Source organism: Homarus americanus, unplaced genomic scaffold, assembly GCF_018991925.1.
Source record: "Homarus americanus isolate GMGI-L3 unplaced genomic scaffold, GMGI_Hamer_2.0 scaffold51859, whole genome shotgun sequence".
In the NCBI taxonomy this organism is placed as follows: Eukaryota; Metazoa; Arthropoda; class Malacostraca; order Decapoda; family Nephropidae; genus Homarus; species Homarus americanus.
Genome location: NW_024711292.1, coordinates 12075603 through 12099868, shown reverse-complemented (window position 1 = coordinate 12099868; position 24266 = coordinate 12075603). Strand labels below are relative to the sequence as shown.

General features: G+C 40.7%; 1 protein-coding gene across 1 annotated transcript in view; it reads right to left on the bottom strand.

Annotated features, from left to right (window-relative positions):
* LOC121879381 (TBC1 domain family member 13-like) overlaps positions 1 to 24266 on the bottom strand; it is a 57664-nt gene that overhangs the window by 26282 nt on the left and 7116 nt on the right. Inside the window, 1 exon segment of the mRNA XM_042386028.1 lies at positions 11924 to 12128. Within this exon segment, the coding sequence (XP_042241962.1) occupies positions 11924 to 12128 (205 nt within the window).

Sequence of the window (24266 nt, the reverse complement as noted above, 5' to 3'; positions counted from 1 at the left end):
CAGGGCCTGGGGGGTGAAAATGTAATAATAATAATAATAATAATTCATATTACAGTCATCCCTTGCTTATCACGCCTAATTGGGACCGCGCCGAGTGCGTGATAACAAAAAACGCGATAATGAAAGTACAGAACCTATGGGAATTATTCTAATTGGTTCCAGGCACCCAAGACCCAACCCCAATTTTCCCATTTTACGACCATTTAGACCCACTAAAGATATAGATAATGTTATGGTAAGTATCAGAAACACACATAGGCATGGCTAGGTTTATTACAAAGTGATAAAAAGGGTACGCTCAATACTGTAGTCCACAAAACATGTAGCTATGCTTTCTTTATTTGAGTCCCCCGTCTGAGGAGTCCGTTTTCTCATCGCTTCAGGATGCCTGAGTCCTCCGTTTTCTCTCAATCTTAGAGTGCACCCGAGACTTTGTTATTCCTTAGTAATGACACAGAATTTGAAATTGCAACTGGGGTTGCAATTGTTGAGGCAACTTAGATATGCCTGATTACAGCAAATGTGTTATTGTCAATTTGTAGGTGAAATATTTTATCCTCAATAGATGTAGGTGAAGCAAGGGGGTAACAATACACCTGGAGGCAACTGCGTGATAACGAAATTCTCGGCTTGAAAAATGAGCTATAACAGCAGGTGTGCAGATTTTGGAGGCGTGATAACGAAAATCACGGTAACCAAGTGCGCTATAACCAAGGGATGACTGTATATAATATTTATAATAAATACAAAATTAAAAATAAAATAATAATAATTCATTGTAAATAAACTTTATAATACAAAATAAAATAATAATGATAACAATAATAATAACAACACCACTAATAATAATAATAATAATAATAATAATAATAATAATAATAATAATAATAATAATAATAATAATAATAATAATAATAATAATAATAATAATAATAATAAAGAACCATAAAGAAATGCAAAAAAGAAAAAATCAATAATGGGGTAGTGAGAAACAATATACATATGTTGAGTTGTCAAAGTAAGAGAAACAATTGAGACCCTGCAATTGTATGTAAATGAGGCAGAAAGTCAGTTTAGCAACCTGGGACTTGATCACAATTTTCGTGATGCCATGTAGCAGCAGGGTCTACCATTAGACAACACATTATGCCTCCAATATCTTCCCAGGCAGTAGTACCTCCCTGTTTGGTAGCTGTCTACTACCTACTACTGTAGGTAATTTTAATACTCACATTTACAAATGTGAGTATTTGTGTATGTGGGCCAATATACCACTGATGGGTAGGTAGTAGTATTATCAACTCATTAAAATATTAGCAACAACCAGGTTGAAATAACAAAAAATAATCACATCCAATACACAGCGATGCTTCATATAACATGGTTGTGCTGTGCCATGTTGGTGTGGTTGTTCTGGATATGAAGTATACATAGCATGGATATACAGTACTACAATTATTTCAGTGACATACGAGTGATATCCCCGTTACCCAGAACAATTGGTGCAGAGCTCTTCCGGGGATTAGAGATTTACGGCTAACAAGACAACTTTCTTGAACCTGGAAAAACTCCTTATCCCCGAAACTTTTTCCGGATACTGGGAAAAGTTTCTGTGTGTCTAAACTAGACAGACACTAGCCCACTTTCCCAGAACATTTCCGGGTGCTAGGGATGTTTCCCTTGATTCTAAACTACTGTAATCCGTAAATACAGTTCCAAGTTAGAAACTTCATTTCTTTACGATAATACTGTAATCCAGAATAGTTTATCTAAAAGTTTGGTTAAATAAGTATATTGAAAAATAAAAGATCTATAGGATACGGACAAGAATGACGCTGTGTGTTACATCAAAGACTGTTATTTTTCACTCCCATGGAGCTGTGGGGGAATAGTAGGTCTCGTATAACTGACCTGACCTGATGCAATGTCAGGTGGAGGTAGGATGGGGGATTAGTGGTTTCATATTCCTGGCCTTCTGATGGAATGTCAGGTCACCCTTTCTTGGGTGGGGGATTAGTGGATCGCATGACCTGAAAATGTCTTGAATAAACACCAAACTTAAAGTATTTTTAAGGAGATTGCGATAAGTATAAGAATAAATGAGAAAAGTTGTATCCCTTCAAAATTACGTTACATAACATTTTAAAATATGGAGTGAGAAAGCAGAAAGGTGTGGGTGGTTAGCGAGATGGAGTGGAAATGAGTGTTACCAAGCACTCCTCAACAGCTGATATTTAACTCGCTACCATGCAGTCACACACACACAGATGTGTCATACAATAAGAACTTCACTCCACATGCTTGCAATCTTAATGTGTGTGTGTGTGTGTGTGTGCGTGCGTGCGTGCGTGCGTGCGTGCGTGTGTGTGTGTGTGTGTGTGTGTGTGTGTGTGTGTGTGTGTGCTCCTTGGCGACTTCAATGCCAGAGTTGGCAGAGATGCTAACATTTGGCAGGGAACCAAAGGGAGAAATGGACTAGGTGAGTGTAATCCCAACAGCCTCAGAAAGTGCACTGCTCACAACCTCACTATCACTAGGCAGGCTGACAAGTTCAAGGGTTCGTGGCAACAACCACGATCCAAACACTGGCATCTCATTGACTACATCATTGTCAGAGAAAGAGATCGCCGAGATGTCCTCATCACCAGTGCCATGCGTGGCTCAGACCACTGTGACACTGATCATCGACTTGTCAGATCCAAACTCTCAATTCACGTCGTCCCAAAATGGCGAAGGCAGCAAGCCTCCAGAAGAGGTTTTAATACAAAGCATCTGGAGGATCCAGCAGTAGCACATGCTTTCAGAGAGCAGCTCGAACATGGGCTTACAAGCAACCCAAAAGCAAACAACGTGAATCCCAGTGCCAAATGGGATACTCTTAATACTGTTAAGACAAAAACCTGCAGAGAGACCCTCAGCTAGATCAAAAGAATACACCAGGACTGGTTTGATGAAAATGACCCGGCAATTAAAGTACTCATCGATGATGAACATGCTGCTTTTACTGACTGGCAGAACAACCCTCAGTCTCAAACCAAAGCTGATACATTCTGCAAGAAGAAAGCGGCAGCCCAGCGGGAACTTCGCAATCTAAAGAGCGACTAGCTTAAAAATAAAGCATGTGAAGCACAAAAACTTGCAAATCAGCACAAGATGCGCGAATTTTTCTTTTCCACCAAAACATTTTACGGGCCAGTCACTCGTGGCGCAGTCCCCTCTGCTCTTCTGACGGTAACCTCATAATTAAAGACGATGAAGGCCTCCAGCAGCACTGGAAAGAGCACTACCATTCATTGCTCAACCAAAACACCGATGTGGATGTCCTGACTTCCCAGCAGGTCCCTCAGCATCCAGAGCTGATCCACCTCAGCTATCCTCAATCCCTGGATGAGGTAGCTACTGCCATCAAACAGATGAAACATAACAAAGCCTCAGGGCGTGATGGAATCCCAGCCGAGGTGTATAAAGCAGGAGAACCTCTGCTTACCAGCCATAAATGAACACTCATAAATCAACACAGCTAAAATTAAGGGATGCAAAATAGTCTGTTTACTGGCTAGGAAGATGGGGAGTGGGAGGGAGGTGAGGTTGTAGTGGATACTCTCCCCTACAACAGCCTCGCCGTCTAGACACGCGCCAAGTCTAGACGTCTAGACTAAGGGGGTGACATCTAGATGAAGAGGGGGTCGACACTGGCGACACGCACTTCCGTTCCACATCCGCTGGACGTGTATATAAGCTCCCAGTGTTGCAGTGAAGTCCAGATTCTTCCTAGAGCCCAGCAACACGCAACTCCTCCTCTAAAGAAGCTCCTGCAAAGCAATTCCTCTACCACGCAGCAACTTCCCAGCACCGGACTGTTCTGTATATAATATATTTCTATAAGAAAACCACCATTAAGAGTTTCCTTTCTCCAACCCATCCTGAGTGCGAGACAACATAACGAAACCCCATAAGGTGAAAAGTTTGACAGTTGATGCCAAGGTCTATTGCTTATTTATTTATCTGTCCTTAAGAGTCACTTTAAATTTTTCACTTATAAAATGTCACTGAACTGACCTGGGAGAATATAATTAACATTGCTGGAATTCTTATATATAGTGATTAGTTTGAATATATACATGCTATACTGTAGTTTGCATTAGACATACAAATTTTAGTTTTAACTTATTTTATTACAAAGGGCTAAAATTTCTATCTCTTGTGCAAAATATATGAAGTTTATATTCAAATTATTCACTATCTTACAAGGATTCTAGCAATGCAAATTATATTCTCCTAACTTTAATCTGTGATATTATATAAGATATAAAATGTAAACCTATAACTACCCAATCCTGGTTGTGAAGATGGGGGGCGACAGTGACATGTTTGACAGTTGGCGCTGAAGGTCTAGTGAAGTATTTATTTGTTTATTTATGTCCTTTAGATTGAGTTTTTGGTTTTTGCTTATAAAATGTCATAGAAGTGACCGGGGAGAATATAATTTACAGTGCTGGAATTCTTATAAGATAGTGATTAATTTGAATATAAACATGCTATAGTTTGCATTACACATACAAATTTTAGATATACAATAATGCGCCGGTTAGCATACTCGATACGTTCTTGGAAACGTGATGTTAACCGAAATGGATGTTGTCCGATAATCACATAAACTTTATCTTTGTACTTACCTGTATGTGGAATACTATATACGTACATATACACTTTTACTCTTAAATCACAACTGTAATGTGATACAGGTGATTAATTTTTATCTCTTGTGCAAAATAAATTACGTTTATATTAAAATTATTCACTGTCTTACAAGGATTCCAGCAATGCTGGGCAGATGGGGGAGAGGGAGGGAGCGAGTGAGCGAGGGAGGGGAGCGGGAAGTGAGGTAGTACATTTGACAGTTGGCACCGGCCCAAGGTCTAACGCATGTTTATTTATCAGTTCTTAAGTGACTAAGCTTCTCTCTTATAAAAAGCCAGTGAAATGACCTGGGTGAATATAATTTACATTGCTGGGATTCTTGTAAGATGGTGATTAATTTGAATATAAACATGCTATAATTTGCACTAGACATAACAATTTTAGTACCGTAATCAAATTAGTACATGTGCACTCCAGCTTTGCACTAAGGTCATTTATTTCTTCTACGCTTCTTTCAGTATGGTGTGTGCATGTAAATGGATGAAAATAAATGAAGAAATTGATGTAAATCTACCCAAACATACAGTTGAAAAACTTTATATTATAAAATGTGCTACAGTACTGTACACTAATGTACTACAATTTTTATCTCTTGAGCACAATATATGACGTTTATATTCAAATTAATCGCTGTCTTGTAAGGATTTCAGGAATGCAAATTATATTCTCCTAAAGTCTGAGATATTATATGAAAAACTTAAGGCCTAAAACCCTGGCTTGGGCAGATGGGGGAGAGCGAGGGGGGAGGGAGCAGGAGGTGAGGCGATATGATTTGACAGTTGGCGCTGAAGGCCTGCCTGCGTGTTTATTTATCATTAATTAAGAGTGACTAAGCTCTTCTCATAATTTGCCACCCAAACGACCTGGGTGAATATAACTTACATTGCTGGGATTCTTGTAAGATAGTGATTTATTTGAATACCTGTATAAACAATCTATATTTGCAATGGACATAACAATTTTAGTACCGTAATCATTTAGTACATGTACAGTACAGGATTGGACTAAGGTCCATTGTTAACCGAGGGATCACAGAGGTTAGGAAGGCTAATAACATAATACACCTGGCAGCACAATCTATAAGAATACGCGATGCATACGTGATGCAAACGTGACTGCGCCCGCTCTAGGGCCACTTAGGTTCACTACGTCCCGTTATTTGAATTTTTTTTTTTTCAATTTCAATTTTAATTGTTTATTCCTTGATAGAGGAAGCGGGATCCTAATGCTGTCACTTGGTACCCCTGTACCATAACACCAGAAGCAACTGGCAAGTGTCACAAGTATATACAGTACAGTACAGTCATCCCTTGGTTATCACGCCTAATTGGGACCCCGCCGAGTGTGTGATAACGAAAAACGCGATAACGAAAGTACAGAACCTATGGGATTTATTCTAATTGGTTCCAGGCATCCAAGACCCAACCCCAAGTTTCCCATTTTACGACCATTTAGACCCACTAAATATATATATAATGTTATGGTAAATATCATAAACACACACAGGCATGGCTAGGTTTATTACAAAGTGATGAAAAGGGTACGCTCAATACTGTAGTCCACAAAACATGTAGCTATGCTTTTTTTATTTGGTCCCCCATCATTAGAGTCCGTTTTCTCTCGCTTCAGGATGCCTGAGTCCTTCGTTTTCTCTTAATCTTAGAGTGCACCAGAGACTTCGTTATTCCTTAGTAATGACACAGAATTTTAAATTGCAAATTGTTGAGGCAACTAGATATGTCTGATTACAGCAAATGTGTTATTGTCAATTTGTAGGTGAAAGATTTTATCCTCAATAGATGTAGGTTAACATTACACCTGGAGGCAAAGGCATGATAACCAAATTCTCGGCCTGAAAAATGAGCTATAACGGCAGGGGTGCAGATTTTGATGGAGGCGTGATAATGAAAATCGCAATAACCAAGTGCGCTATAACCAGGAAATGACTGTATAAATAAATATTATAAAGGGGCTTACTAAAGCTTAAGGAAGGAAGGATATTCCTTTAACACATAATATCTGGCCAGTATGGGGAGGATCATTGTGTCTCCGTCAAGGGGTCGTGGAGTGGTGGTCCAGCAGGCGTCATGGAAGCGTTGTTTTTTTTTTTGTTTTTTTTCATGGGCCACGGACGTATATGGATCGATGTTGTTCGGTTGGATGTTCGGTTGGACGTTAACCAGCGCATGACTGTAATTACAAATGGCTAAAATTTTTATCTTTTGTGCAAAATATATGATGTTTGTATTCAAATTATTCACTGTCTTGCAAGGATTCTAGCAATGCAAATTATATTCTCCTAACTTTAGTCTGTGATAATTATTATATAAGATAAAAACTTAAAGCCTACTGTATAACCAATAATCCCTGGCTGGGAGGGGGGGGGGGAAGGAAGGGGAGGTGACAGTGACATGTTTGACAGTTGGGGCTGAAGGTCTAGTGAAGTATTTACATGCTTATTTATGTCCTTTAGATTAAGTTTTTGGTTTTTGCTTATAAAATGTCATAGAAGTAACCGGGGAGAATATAATTTACATTGATGGAATTCTTATAAGATAGTGATTAATTTGAATATAATCATGCTATAGTTTGCACTAGACAAAAATTTTAGTATGTAATCATTTAGTACATTACATTATTTTGATTACATGTGCAGTACAACTTTGCCCTAAGGACAGTGTAGCGTGCCCTGAGAAACATTAGGCGCGAATTTTAAAATATGATGCACCAGATTGACTCGCGCAAAATAGGAAAGATTCGCTTTAAATTAAAACATTGTCCTTAATTGTTGGCGTCGCCTTAAATCAATAATCTTAAATTGAATCGCTTTAAATCGACATTCTACTGTAGTAGTGTGGGGGTGTGTGATGTTGGAGTGTGTGATGTATGGGGGTGATGATGTGGGGTGAGGGTGGTGTGTGGGTGGTGTTGGAGGGGGTGTGTGGGTGGTGTTGGAGGGGTGTGTGGTGGTGGAGGGGGTGTGTGGGTGGTGTTGGAGGGGTGTGTGGGTGGTGTTGGAGGGGGTGTGGGTGGTGTTGGAGGTGGGTGTGGGTGGTGTTGGAGGGTGGGTGTGGGTGGTGTTGGAGGGTGGGTGTGGGTGGTGTTGGAGGGTGTGTGTGGGTGGTGTTGAGGGTGTGGGGGTGGTGTTGGAGGGTGTGGGGGGTGGGGGAGGGTGTGTGGGGTGGTGTTGGAGGGTGTGTGGGGGTGGTGTTGGAGGGTGTGTGGGGTGGTGTTGGAGGGTGTGTGGGTGGTGTTGAGGGTGTGTGGGGTGGTGTTGGAGGGTGTGTGTGGGTGGTGTTGGAGGGTGTGTGTGGGTGGTGTTGGAGGGTGTGTGTGGTGTGTATGTGTGTGTGTGTATGTGATGTGATGTGGGGGTGTATGTGTGATAGCATTGGTGTGTGTAGCACAGTATGGGTGATGTGGGCTGAGTGTTGTTGGCAGAAGCGAACTTTTTTTGGGGGGGGAGGGTCACGTGGTCAATAACACCCCCATCCTCCCTCACTCACTCAAGCGTGGTTAATTGTGATAGGGAGATGAATTTGATACCATAATGATCCTGAAATTAATTCTCTATGAGATGTTTCCAATAAGATATCCTTAAATGAAATATTTCTATATGATATAGTAATGGGAATTCCATTCTTAGATGAAAAAAAAAAAAACGTAAGAAATGTTGATACCGGAGTCAGTAAAATCAGTTCTAATTTCATTAGACACCATATATTTTTCAGCAAAATAATACTGAATACTTTATCTAAAAGTTTGGTTAATAAATATATTAAAAAAAAAGCTCTGTATGATACGGGGGTGAATACAGGGTAGAACTGTTACTTTTATCCTCTTCACCACAGATCAGCTCGTTAAGTCACTTGGGTGATCGTCACGTCTCTGTTACACACTTCACTCAGCTGACTGTAATACATAACTGTAATCACGTCTTAACTCTTGTGATGAAGGTTGGGTGGAAGATTATTGGGTCATGTTACTAACCTGGCCTGATGCAATCTCAGGTCACCCATTGTTGGGTGGGGGATTAGTGGGTCTTATGACCTGAAGATGTCTTGAATTACATTATTTTTTACCTATGAGGTATATACATAGTACTGTATTGTATTGTATATGAAGGGTACAGGTATTAATAAGCACAGATTATTACAGTAATGTATCTTTACGAATTAATGAAAAACAAATTAACAATATTGTATCATGAATGAGCCAGTACAGTAGACAAACAATCAGCGAGGCGACCCTTTGGGTGAGGAGCGGTCACATTTACCCCCTAATGGACCCTTCTCCCTCTCCCTCCTACCTCACAGCTTTCGTTATAATATTTATTTGTGTTAAAGAGATGAATTTGATACCATAATGATCCTCTATGTGATGTTTCCAATATGATATCCTTAAATGACAAGGTTAACAATAAGGTAAAAATAAGTATTTTACTGTACAGTATATGAAGGTATATGGGGTATGCTATAACGAATGGATTCTACTATGAATATTCCTACAACGAACGGTTTTACCTATAAAATTGAGTATGCTATAACGAACGAAACTCCTACAAAGATTTTTTTTTTTTTTTTTGTTACTAATTTATTGTTTTTTTTATTACAAGTATTAATGATATTCTTTATTTCAGGAGTTTAGATGCATATTTATGCACTTTTTCACAATTTTTACAATTTTGTTATATTTTTCAGTGTTAAGTGGTTGTATTTGGGGGCCTGGAATGGATTAATCCTATAACGAACGAATGCTATAACGAACAAGGTTCTAGAACCAATTAGATTCGTTATAGCATACACCAAATTATTACAGTTTCTATTCCCAAGTTTCTATGTAAAGAACTAAACAAAGAATTTATTTGAAATACTCCATAGCATCCAGTACCATAATATCCAGACCACTGGGGCTAGTTATACAGACTTTTCTCTTTGAAAAGGCCATAATTTTGAGCAGCATATTACTGTACTCATTTTGTACTCAATGTGCTATGCTAAAGGACTTAAAAAATTATCTCTTGTGCAAACTATGAAATGTTTGCACTATACAAAATTTTTTTAGTAATTAACTTAGTACATTTGAGTACAGGTTGTGAGAATTTATGCAGTTGCTCAGTAGTCGTGGTTGCAGTTGCAAAGCTTCGTGACATCACTAGTGTATAATGCACCTCCATGTGCCCGGGTTTATACCTGATCATTTGTCTAAGTGCAAAAGAAGCCAAATCGAGCCATCATGTATCAATCAATTTTAAAATAGAAATTATAAAGTAAAATGTTATAAGACAATGGTCTAGTAGTGCTGTTAATGTGTGTGTTGTGTGTCTTGGCATGTCACCTCACCACCTCACCCTTCGCCTCGTTAGCTCAGCTCGGAGTTACAAGGATTTATTACTGTATTATTTTTCTTTTTTTAGTATTGTATGTATATTTAAAGAAATACTTATATTTTCACAGTAATTATATAGACCTAGAGCAGAAAAATCCAGCATTACCCAAGTGGTTGGTCTTCCCACCCACACACCAACCATGTGAAGATGTGGCTAAACGTGATGCAGTCTTTCATAATACCAAGAACCATTGTCCCGAGGCCCTGAACAGAAGGGTTGGGAGTGATTTTCTCGCAATTTTCTGCTTTTCTGGTAATTGCACATTATTTCATAATTGACATTTGCTCCCAGACCCCAAAATAAAAATTTGGTCAGATTTTCAAGATTTATTTTTTATTTTTTCAGAAAAAGCTCCTGATTTTCAACCTCGGTATTTGTTCCCAATCCCGGAATTTAGGAAATTTTCCGGAAAAATTCTGAGCAAATTTCAATTCCGGCTATTGGAGAGTTCAAGGTGTGAGGGATTCTGGCTAACGGAGATATTACTATACTAACAAGCTTGTTCGTCCGCCTGACCTTTTTTTTGTGTATGTATGTGAGAGCCCCCCCATCTAGACCAGGTAAAAGCCTCCACCCTTTCCATCAATGACCCAGTCGCTCCCCTTTCTACCTGCCACTGCGACCCTCCTCTCCCTCCATCCTACCCCACCACTCATATACACTACCCTTTACCCCAAGACGTTCTGTGGGGAGCTCTACTAATTATAATAATAATGATATTACTACTACTACTACTACTACACCACTACTACTACTACTACTACCACCACTACTACCACTACTACTTTTTTTTTTTTTTTGCCTCCAGCCTCCCCCAATAGCCACACCTTCGCCGCCAAGGATTTCGGTTTAAGGGATTGTCAACCTGTATCATGAATGACAGTCATAGAATGAGTGAGAGAAGCAGTGTTAGTGAGAGCAGTGAGTGGGAGGATAGGAGGAAAGGGAAATTATGATTTAGGTGGTGATAATAGAGGTAGTGGCAGTGATGGTGGTGATCATGGAGCTGGTGGTGAGAAAAAAGATAGGTGGGAGTAGAACATTCTTTTGCTAATTGGTAAATGGGTTATAAAAACTTGCTTTCATTATAGTGTGGATTTGTTCAAAGGATTAATGTTTAATGGGGACTTACTGTACTGTATATATATCTCAGGTAAAAATAATATCAGGAACCAAATTCAATTCTCTAACAGAAATAAAGCAAATGTTGTGAAAAAACTTTATTAAATTTTTGCTAGCCATAAATAAATTTGCTACTTAACTTTCTTCTTTATTCAAAACATTTTCAGGTCATGAGACCCACTTATCCCCCACCCTAACATTGGGTGACCTGACATTGATCAGGTTAGGTTGGTAATATGAGACCCACTAATCTTCTACCACACCTCCATCGCAACATTAATTACTTTTTCTCATATAAGAATTGAGTTCCCATCATTATTATCATGTTTTTGTGTCTGTGAAGTGAGCAGTGTAACTTTGATAATGTCTCCCCAAAGTCTGTGTGGGACTCAGGTTGATGTCTACACTCCTCCTTAAAAGTCCCCTTAACATTGAAGTGAACATGTGATGATGACTTCTTAATGATATGGTGTGTGTTGTTTAATTGTGTTGTAGTGTTAGTAGTAGTCTAGGATTTTATTTTTCAGTGATACATATTGGTGTTCAACTGGCCAGGAACCTATCCCATTGAACCCCATGTTATAATGGACCTGTTTGATTACATTTCGACCTGCGATGAGTTTTCAGGAATCTAACCCTCTCACAAATAGAGGTTTACCTGTGTAAGGAAGTGAAATAATTATACGTTATGATTTTTTCCATCTTTCTTACCTCTGAAAGCCACATTTGGATCATTAGCCAAAGTGTAGTAAATAGGGCCAATAATCTCATTCATTCCTTGTACATAAGACTGTCCAGGGTTAAGCTTGGCATAAATGAAGAGGATTCTCTCTACCACCTCCCAGTGGGCCTCAGAGCCTGGTGGGAGAGGATGGTAATCTTCTGTTGTGGTTGTCCTACGATTTGAAGACTCCATCTGGTGAGACAAATATTAATATTTCAGTGAAGGATTGATTAAAATCTAAGCTGCAGAGAGCAAAATGGGCTCATGATATAATAAGTTTCCACTAAATATATTAAATTTTAATCTTTTGTGCACAGGGTTCCCTCTGAGGTGATTAAAATTGTCTTGAGTTAGCCAAACACAGTATTAAAAGTGGTGTCATCAAACTGAAGGGGTTAAGCTTAGTTTTTACTTTTTCACATTTTCTCATGGTATACAGTTTCCCCTGACTCATAACTACTAGGAACATCTACATCAATCCACATGTAAAGTGCAACCTATCAGTACAATTCTTACATCAGAGATGTCTAAACCAACATTAATTTTATTTTTAGCAATGCTCTGGTGTTGGTACAAAATGTGAAAGACATTGTTGGCAATCTAAGATCACATATATGGGACACAATATTTGAACCACTACAAATAAATAACATGCAAGACCAACTGAAGTTTACCATACATATGCTGGTGTTTTTTACAATGATGAGAAAATATTTACCAGTTATCAGTTACCTGTCCCAGTTATCGCAAGGGATGCATTCCTAAATACCATTTACACACAATTGCAGGGCCTCAATTGTTTCTCTTACTATTGACAACACAACATACATACAGGTACATTGTTTCTCACTCTTGATTATTTTTTTTTCATTTTTGCATTTCTTTATGGTTCTTTATTACTATTACAGTTGAGTCTGGATTTACGCGGTTTTTGTTTACGCGTTTGGTCATTTACGCGGTGCCTTGCCAGAATTGAAATGCTTTAATTACACAGTAAATTTGGTCATTTACGCGGGAAGGGGTGCGGGCAGGGTCGCCCAGTCATCAAAACATTACCGAATTCTTCACCCGCCACCCACCACAGCCGGCCCAAGTCAGTGATAGTGATAGTGAGGATATGGACTTTCAGGGGTTTGACAAAGAGGCCTTACAAGCCTCTGTGGTGGATAGTGATACAATTGATACAAGTGATACAGGTGAGGGCCAATAATCTGCCCTGTGCCTCGGAACCAACCTCCCATCCCCGTGTGCCCAGCCATCTTTTCTACTGACGTAAGTGTTAAAAAACCTAATATTATTGATATTTCTCTTAATTATTAATTGTGTGTGCATACCATCATAAAATTAAGATGTTATTTTGACTACAAGGTACGTATTGTGTCGGAAAAAGTGGAGTTTGGGGGTCGGCCCAGTCTCTATTTCAATTAATCCCATATGTTCTGTTATTTCATTTACACGTTTCTCGTTTTACGCGGTACTCTACGGGTTCAATTGACCGCGTAAATGAAGACCCAACTGTATTATTATTATTATTATCATTATTATCGCCCCCCCAGGCCCCGATGTGGGTCAGTAACCTGTGCCTGGGTGGGCTAATCACTGTAAAAAATAAATAAATAAATAAATAAATAAATTAGGAGTTCGAGATTGACGGTTAATCCGAAAGTCGGTTAATCGAGGGTCGGTTAATCGAGGCTTTACTGTACTACTACTCCAATGGCGCTGTTTGGAGGCAGGGTTACCACAGGGGGCATAGAAACACATTTCTGCAACTCTACTGTACTCTATATTGAAAAATATATTGGCATAAAATAAGAAATATGAAGAGCATAGTTGTGTATGAGTGTGATATGAATGTGTAGCTACATCGCCCTACCAGGTGAAGGTGTGTTATTGTTAGTTTTCAACTTGTATATACGAGTAGATATACGTAATTAATGTAAAAAACCTGAAGGGAATAAACATTTCTTACATCTGTGGGATTAAATGTGCCAATTGTGAGGTTGGCAGAGGGAAGTGGCAGTGAGGGAGGTGCAGGGCTGGGATCTCAAGCTCCCCTACTAAGCCAAGCTGTGAGCTGCATTATTGCTTTTTCAACTTGTAATTTTCGATAGATGCAGTGTATGTATTTTTATTTAATTTTTTACTCTATTACATGCATGCACAATCGTTAATACAGAATGTGTAAAAAAAAAAGAAGAAAAGATTATCATAAAGTCAAAAGCATAAAGGGAATAAACATTTTGTATGTGCATGGTAGTTAGCCTCCAGATTATAGGAGGAAGGAATATTGTTGGAGATCTCAGCTGCTCCAGTCTCCTGTATGTAGTGAAACAATTGCCAACTTTTAATGCAGTATTTTTTATATATTTTATTTATTAGTATAATTTTTATTTATTCCTCACATTTACTGGTACTACAGTATACCTGAGACCTTGGTCCCTAATACCCTCGGATAATGAGGAGTACAATACAGTATTTTTACTTGTGTACAAAGAAATGTACAGTATATTCCCTTTATGTGTTTGCCCTTAGGACAAATTATTTCTTTTGCCTGTAGCATTGTAAATGTGTGTGTGTGTGTGTGTGTGTGTAGACACACACACACACACACACACACAAAACATTCTCTCACAAATAATCAGAAACAAATTTATCAAAAATATGAGTCTACCCTCAAGTCCGTGCTCTATTAATAAAGTACAGGAAAGCCTCAAACAATGACGGTTCTACTAACGTCGATTCATATTTAAGACCCTAGTTAATTTAGGACCAAATTCAATTCACGCCATTATTTTCTTCATATTTACGACGAAAATAGAATAAAAAATATAAAAATTACATTTTTATATAAATAATAACTAAATCCAGATATGTATTATACAAAAAAAAATAAGCCATGCGCACGGAGACGCAAGGCATGAGTGGCATGCATGAGTGCTTGTGTTTGTACAACTGCTTTCAAGTTTTGTTACCTCCATCCATTTTCATCCATCAAATGTGTTATTGTTAATTTGTAGGTGAAAGATTTTATCCTCAATAGATGTAGGTGAAGCAAGGGGGTAACAATACACCTGGAGGCAACTGTGTGATAACTAAATTCTCGGCCTAAAGATATATACAGGGTGTCCCATAAATTTCCATACATAGAAAAAATAAACCTTTTTATATGAAAATCCATTTTTATTAATATAATATAATCTACATGACTACCATTCTGTTGAAAACACTCTTCAATGCGTGTCCTCCACTGCTGAAGAACACGTTCAAGCACAGCTGGAGTTATGCTTGTAATGGCGTTGGTGATACGTTGCTTGAGATGATTTATGTTTTGTATCTTTTCCTGATACACCATGGCCTTCAAATGCCCCCAAAGGTAAAAATCAAGTGGGGTAAGGTCTGGGGATCTGGGAGGCCACTCCACAGGACCACGCCGACCAATCCAATGTTAAAAACCATATGTATGGAAACTTATGGGACACCCTGTATAATGTTATGGTAAGTGTCAGAAACACACATAGGCATGGCTAGGTTTATTACAAAGTGAAGAAAAGGGTAAGCTCAATACTGTAGTCCACAAAACATGTAGCTATGCTTTCTTTATTTGAGTCCCGTCATTGGAGTCCGTTTTCTCACGCTTCAGGATGCCGGAGTCCTCCGTTTTCTCTCAATCTTAGAGTGGACCCGAGACTTCGTTATTCCTTATTAATGACACAGAATTTGAAATTGCAACCCCAGTTGCAATTGTTGAGGCAACTAGATATGTCTGATTACAGCAAAAGTGTTATTGTCAATTTTTAGGTGAAAGATTTTATCCTCAATAGATGAAGGTGAAGCAAGGGGGTAACATTACACCTGGAGGCAAATGTGTGATAACCAAATTCTCGGCCTGAAAAATGAGCTATAACAGCAGGTGTGCAGATTTTGATGGAGGCGTGATAACGAAAATCGCGATAACCAAGTGCGCTATAACCAAGGGATGACTGTACAGGGTAATTGGTTCCAGCTCACCGAAAATTGCCCAAAGTCAACAAAAAAGGTAGTAAAGTACACTTACTTTGAGGTGTGTATGTAGAAGGCTCCTGGATGATGATGCTGATGTGAATTTGAAGTGGGAGGTGGAGGTGAAGAAGGGAGAAGAGAAGGAAGTGGGGGTGGAGGAGAAGCACTTTACTGCTTCTTGGAAGGCGAGTCACCTTCCATAAAAATGTCAGGAACCTCTGGACTGACAGATTCTCCAGCAGGAAAATCCTCTCTAATTTTTGAAGTGGAAGGCTGAGGGGTAGCATCTTTCTCCCGCTGCCTTTTAGAGAAGAAATTATCAATTTTTCTTTGTGGGGCATTTCTCCTCCTCATCATTAGCTGATTTTTAAAGAAGGAGAGCACTTTGTCCTCAACATTACACAAAGCTAATTCAGACTTTTCCACATCTGGGTGCCTTGAAGCCAGTTTCCTGAACTTCTCCCAGTGGTGAACAATATCTTTCAACTCTGAAGTTGACATATGGTCATCACTTTCTGTTTCCTCCTCACCACTGTCAGCCTGTAACATCTCATCCAGTTGCTGCAAGTCATCTGGAGTAAGTTCCTGTTCAGGAGACATCACAAGCTCTTCTACATCATCCTCCTCCACTTCAAGGCCCATTGACTGACCAGTGGACACAATCTCCTGGTCCAACTCTGTTTCATCCTGAAATCCCTCAAAATCATGGACTACTGATGGCCACAGTGCTTTCCATGAAGAATTGAGGGTTCTAGTGGAGACTTCTTGCCATGAGGACACAATCAATTTTACAGCCTCCACGATGTTAAACTGTGTCTTCCAGAACTGTGCCAGTGTTAGTTCAGGATCAGTGGAAGTTGCCTGATGACACCTCCTGAACATTTTCTTCATGTACAGCTTCTTAAAGTTGCTGATCACATTCTGGTCCATTAGCTGTATGATTGATGTAGTGTTGGGAGGCAAAAACAACACTTTGACAAAGTCAAATTGAGACTCCAAAGTTCTGGCAAGTTGAGGGTCATGACCAGGGGCATTATCCATAAGGAGAAGAGCCTTTAAAGGGAGTTTATTGGTGGTTAGGTAGCTCTTCACAGAAGGGCAAAACACATCAACAGCCCATTCATTAAAGAGCTGTCTTGTTACCCATGCCTTACGGTTGGACTTCCAATAAACTCCAAGCTGTCCTCTTACCACTTTTTGTTGCTTGAACACCCTGGGGTTCTCTGAGTGGTAGACAAGCTTAGGCTTCAGTTGGAAATCCCCTGAAGCATTGGCACCGAGCAATAGAGTGAGACAGTCTTTCATGGGTTTCTGCCCAGGTAAAGAGGCTTCATCTCTGGTGATGAATGTTCTCTTGGGCATCTTTTTCCAGAACAGCCCAGTTTCGTCCACATTGAACACTTGCTGTGGAAGATAATTTTCTGTATCCACCAGTTCTTTAAATTCCACTAAAAACTTTGCTGCCCCTTCCTTATCAGCACTGGCAGCCTCACCATGCCTAACAACACTAAATATATCACTTCTTTTCTTAAATTTTTCGAACCAACCCTTGCTGGCCCTAAAATCTTCAAAGTCTGTGCCTGAAGAACCAGGTTGATCTACCTTTAAATGTTCGTATATTTCCCTGGCTCTTTCACAAATAAATTCAGTAGAAACTGAATCACCTTTCATCTGTTTTTCCCTAATCCAAATGAGAAGTAACCTCTCTGTTTCTGCTATTAGGGATCTACCTTTGAACACTCTGGTAGATTTGTCTCTCACTTTCACTTCCTTGAATTTGTCTTTCTGTGCAAGAATTGTCGACACAGTTGATGCTGACATGCCATATTCTTTGCTAAGCACATTTGTTCTTATGCCTTCTTCATGTTTTCTAATTATTTCCTGTTTCACCTGAATTGAAATCGCTTTTCTTGATCTCTTGGGACCCATGCTGGATTCAAAAACAATTTCAACACGTGATATTTTAAGTTTAATTGCTGTAAATGAAGAATATTTTCTTTAAATCAACACTGCACTGCGCTATATATCATCAATATGTAAAATAAATTTCAAAATGACCAATAATTTGACTGAAAACACAGAAAAAAAGCATTTATGTTGAAGAGAGTCTGAAGCAAGATGCTACCTCCACTGAAAAGACACAGAGACTGATGCCTGCTTGGTGTGTTGACAGGCTGTTTGGCACGCTAAAAACTAGTTTCCCTGTATTCAATTATGTTAAATAATTGTTAAAATGACTAAAAATTTTAATATAAGACTTTTAAAATTATTGAATAGTACAACCTTCTTGATATTTACTAAAATACAGTCAACCCTCACTTTACGCGGTCCCACATTCCGCGTTTCCACGTTTACGCGGTACCCTGCCGGAACCCAGGATGCTCACATTCCGCGGTGCGGAAAGTGTCCGGCTCGACACTATTATTAGATTCGCCCCACCTGCCTGCTCCCGCCTCCTCCCTCCTCCGCCTGGCCAAGCCGCACGGTAAGGTTGCGCAGTGCATGTCTCTGTTGCGTTATCACTGACGTCATATGACGTATCGGACTGTGATTGGCCATGCATCCCTACCTCCCTCCACTGCTAGCTGTAATTGGTTTAAAGTAATATGACGTGTCCACCCGGGGGAGGGAGGGAGGGAGGAAAGACGACGCTTGACCTAGCCGCGGCAGTTTCATCCCTCCAGGCCACACCATGTAATCGTGCATCCATTGTTCTGTAAAATGGCTTCCGCCGGACCACCGCCCCCAGAGAGAAACCTTTCCTTGCCTGGACCCAGCCGCCCTAAGCCCAAGAAGACACGATGTTCCTTAAGCTACGAGGTGGAAGTACAAGATCATCCAAGAGTTAGAGCAAGGAACAAGACAGGTTGATTTGGCGTGCCAGCATGGTGTGAACGAATCTACGATCCGGACGATAAAGAAGGATGCAGCCAAGATAAAGGAGCACATGAAGATCACAAAGTCTACAGGTGCTTCTATGATCAAGTATTTTCACAACCAGGTGCTTCTCAAGACAGAAAAATTACTTGTGAGCTACTTGGTGCGTCAGGCGCGACGGAACATGGCAGTCGACACGCGCTCTGTTAAGGAGTACGCACGTGAACTGTATGCTGCAGTGTCACGAAAGATGGGAATTACAGAGCCCAAACCCTTTAATGCTTCCTCTGGGTGGTTACAGAGGTTTAAGATGCAGAACAAGATGACCAATATAAACATTGGTGGTGAAGAGGCTAGTGCTGACCGTGCTGCGGCTAGGGAATTTCCTCCGTTTTTACGTGAGATTATGGAGGAAGGACAGTACACCGACGACCAGGTGTTTAACATGGACGAATCTGGTCTTTTTTGGAAAAAGCTACCTTCCAAGACCTTCGTTGTGAAGAATGCCAGCAAGATTCGGGGCCGGAAGATGCAGAAGGAGCGCATCACTGTCCTGTTTACCACCAATGCCTCCGGTACCTGTAAGCTCAAGTTATCGGTGATCCACACAGCCCGAAAGCCGCACGCCTACAAGAGCATGGACATGACCAAGCTAAATATCCACTGGCTGACCGCACGTAAGGCGTGGATGTTCTCTACAGTGTCCCTCTCCTGGTTTGATGACTGTTTGTTCCCGATGTAAAGAAATTCTGTGAGCAACAGAATGTGCCATTCAAGATTTTGTTGCTGCTGGACAACGCACCAGGACACTCGCCCCTACTGTTAGATCGTCACCCCAACGTAAAAGTGGTCTTCCTTCCTCCCAACACTACGTCTATATTACAGCCCATGGACCAAGAGTTAATCTGTAATGTAAAAGCTGCATTCTCAACAAAAAAATTCCAGCTCCTGAACGACTACACCAACACCAAGGAAGAGTTGCGTAACCTGAGTGACACCACCACCGATAGCAACAGCGAAGAAGACGAGGATCAACAGTTGGCAGAGCAAAAAATACTTTTCAAACAATTCTGGAGAATATTTAACATCAAGAAAGCTGTGGACTTCTTGGTGGAGGTATGGGATCAGCTGTCTGTAGCAACTGTTCGTCACGCATGGAGACATGTGTTGCAAGGCATTCCGGGCATAAGGCAGAGTCAATCTGTGACTGGTGAGGTTCAGACTGTTGCAGTAGCAGTGGACCTTGCCAGAGAAGCTGCGCAGTGTTACAGCTGCAGGCTTCTCCGAGACCACCAACGACGACATCCTGGAGGTGATAAGGGATCCTAATGTGACTACCGACGAGATGGTAGATGATGATGACGTCAGTGAAGAGGCAGGTGGTGCGTCATCCCAAGAAGAACTCTGCTTATCCCATAGTAATGTTAGGGGTGCCATCGAATGTGTCGAGAAAATCAAGCTCCTCCTTTCCGACGACCATGACGCAAACAGGTATGAAATCTCCACTACCCAGCTGTTGCAGACTATGGAGCCCTACTTCAAGGTTTATCACGACAACATAAACACCAGCCGTCAGCAAAGCATAACAGAGTTCTTCGCCCGCAACCCACCACAGCCAGTGATAGTGACAGAGGTAGAGACAGTGAAGATGACTTTGATGGATTTGTCAGGGAGGCCCTGACAAGTGTGGATGACAGTGATGGTGGCTCACCTGAGGGCCAGTAGCCTGCCCTCTGCCTCGGAACCAGCCTCCATCCCCGTACGCCGACCCATCTCTTCTACTAACGTAAGTGTTCAACCTAACTTTTAGTTTTCCTAACCTAACCTTTATTTTTCCTAACTTAACCTTTATTTTTCCTAACCTAACCTCTTCTATATTACTTGTTTGTGCATACCGTCATAAAGTTAAGATAAAATTTTTACTACAACATAGTTGTGTGTCGTCAAAAAGTGGAGTTTGGGGGTCGGCCCGGTCTCTATTTCAATTAATCCCATATGTTATGTTGTTCACTTTACGCGTTTCTCACTTTCCGCGGTACCCTGTGGGTTATATTAACCGCGTAAAGTGAGGGTTGACTGTATGTGAAAAAGAAAAATGAGATATTCGCCAGACACCAGCTCGCCACAAGATGTCAGCTTCCTTCCGAAACACTGCACAAATTTCTTCGCAACTTGCACAGACTTAGCAATGATTGTACTCTAAAAGCTGTCACAGCCAAAGAAAATTAGTACGGGATGCCTTCATCAACGGAGTGTCTTCTGCAAATATACGTCAACATCTATTGGAAAATCAGGCTCTCACACTCTCTCAAGCCTTTGATCAAGCTAGAGCCTTGGATCTTGCACAGCGTACTTCGGAAGGCTTCCAGCCACTAGGCCCTGTCATTGCAGCAGCTTCAGGATGTGTGGAGGAAACTGTTAAGTCACCGTACATTAATCAACAAGATATTCGTCCAGTTGAGGACTCAACACTTGCTAGTATGACTGTTATCGCGACGCACAATTGTGCGCGACAGTCATATGATAAGTGAAGAAACTGTTTACAACTCAGAATAGTTTACTAAGCGAGATAGAGCTGGTAGCAGCTGTGTGACTGCCTGAGGGACAGTCTATCGCCTACTACTGTAAAAGCAACATCTTGATTCTCGTCAGCCAACATCTTCCTGCAGGACAATATATTTGTTCTCGTTGGTCTAACCCTAGACCCCAAAATGTGAGTGTGATTGTGAACTGTTGAATCCTCTGACAACTCTAAATAACTTTAATAAGTGTAATTAGGTACTGCATATTGGTCATATTATTCAAACTGTGTCCTGATGTGCCAGCAGTTGTTATATGTGAATTGTATTCAACAGGTTTTGACCGAATTATACTCATCGCGTCAACGACAAGGGTCTTATTGTCCTGCAAAAACCAAAATCGCTCCTATGAGCGATTACAATGACCACTAAGAAACGATGTTGGTTTTGTGGTGGCAGTCTTCATTTATGGGCGAGATGTCCAGATAAAGATAGTGATTGCTCTTCATGTGGAAAAAGAGGGCACTGGGCAAAAGACTGTCAGACTAAGGGTAAGAAACAGGTCATGTCATCAATTTCATCTACTGTTTGTGCCATCTCAGCTGCTGTTCCACATTGCCTGAATTGCTCTGATACAAACTTAAAGGTAAATGGAAGAAGAATCTCCGGCCTTATTGATTCGGCAAGTTCTGAGAGTTTACTTGACAAGAGAGTGGCCCATCGGCTTAAGCTTCACATCAAACCCGTTTCCCAAAGTATAACCCTGACAATGTCTTCTTCAACGGCTTCTGTGATAGGTGAATGTACGGTGGATCTCTATATGAATGACAGTCATTATCCAAACACACGTCTGGGCGTCAGGGAGAATCTTTATGGTGATGTTATTCTCGGCATAGATTTACCAAAACAACACTCCTCAGTTACCATAGAGTATGGAGGACCCAGACCTGAGCTCAAGATTTCCAACATTGGTAACAAGCCTGGCATCAGCAGGTATGTCAGAACCACTGTTATTTGCAAACATGCGAGGAGATGCAAATCCGATAGCCACCAAATCTAGGAAGTTTAGCCCTGATGACCAAAAGTTCATTACCAAAGAAATACAAAGCTTACTGTCTGAAAGCATCATAGAATCAAGTACATCACCTTGGCATGCACAGGTGGTGATTGCAAGAGATGATTCAGGCTGTCACAAAAACGAATGTGCATCGACTACTCTTCTACGGTGAACATTTACACCAATCTCGACGCATATCCATTGCCAAACGTTGAAACCATGGTCAACACTCTTGCTAAGTACCACGTGTTCTCAACATTTGATCTAAAGAGCGCATACCATCAACTACGCATAAGCGAGTCTGATAAACCCTTTACAGCATTTGAAGCAAATGGCAGACTGTATCAATTCACACGTGTACCATTTGGTGTCACTAATGGTGTTGCCGTTTATCAAAGAGCCATAGACAAGTTCGTGGAGGCGGAGAATCTATGTGACACATTTCCCTACCTTGACAATATTATCATAGGTGGTCAGGATCAGAAAGAACATGACGCAAATCTTGAGAAAAATTTGCTGTTGCTGAGGAAAGGAAGCTGACATTCAATACATCCAAATCTACAATATCAGCAACATCAATCAATCTTCTGGGTTATCAACTTGGAAATGGTCAAGTCAAACCAGATCCTGAAAGGCTAAAACCACTGCAAGAACTTCCACCACCTACAAACCGATCGGCTCTTCAACGTGTTCTTGGTATGTTTGCTTATTACGCTAAATGGATCCCGGAGTTTTCAGACAAGGCACGGCCTCTCTACAAGGCTAAATCTTTTCCTCTGGATCATGAAGCGCTCACAGCTTTTGATGACTTGAAGAAACTGCTTGGGGAAGCTGCCCTAAATAGCATTGACCATGCCATCCCATTTGTTGTGGAGTGTGATGCGTCAGATGTGGCCGTGTGTGCTACAGGTACTTTGGATCAAGCTGGTCGGCCAGCAGACTTCATGTCTCGGATGTTATCTGGCAGTGAGATTCACTATCCTCCTGTTGAGAAAGAGGTGACTGCAATATTTGAAGCAGTGAGAAAGTGGTCTCACCTCTTGTTGGGACGGCACTTCACCATTGTTACCGACCAGCGATTAGTTGCATTTATGCTGGACAGTCGTAGGAGGACTAAAGTGAAGAATGACAAGACACAAGGGATGCGGCTTGAACTCACTTGTTTTAGCTATTCCATTTGGTATCGGCCAGGTAGAGACAACGTTGCTCCTGACACTTTCACCCGAGCATTCTGCGGAGCCATATCATCGTCAAACCTAACTGTCATCCATGAAGGGCTCTGCCACCCGGGGGTTGTCAGAATGCTTCATTTTGTCCGGACAAAGAACCTCCCATTTTCTAAGGAGGATGTGAAAAAGGTTTGTTCAACTTGTCGTGTATGTGCTGAAATCAAGCCAACATTTCACAGGCCTACTGAAAATACCCTTATCAAAGCTACTCAACCAATGGATAGACTGAGCATTGACTTCAAAGGTCCTCTTCCATCACGCACGAGAAACTCATATCTCTTCATTGCTGTGGATGAATATTCCAGATTTCCCTTTGCTATTCCATGTGCTGACATGACATCCTCAACTGTCATCAGATGTCTGGACACCATCTTCTCGCTTTGTGGTATGGTGAGTTTTGTCCACTCTGATCGAGGAAGTGCATTAATGTCTCGTGAAGTAAAAACTCATCTCACTGTCATGGAGTGGCGTCCAGTAAAACTACACCTTACCACCCAACAGGAAACAGTCAAATAGAACAGTACAATGGCATAATCTGGAAGACCATATGTTTAGCTGCCAAATCTCGAGATGTTCCGGATAGTGAATGGGAGGCTCTCCTACCTGAAGCACTTCACTCCATTAGATCAGTGCTCTCAACAGCCAT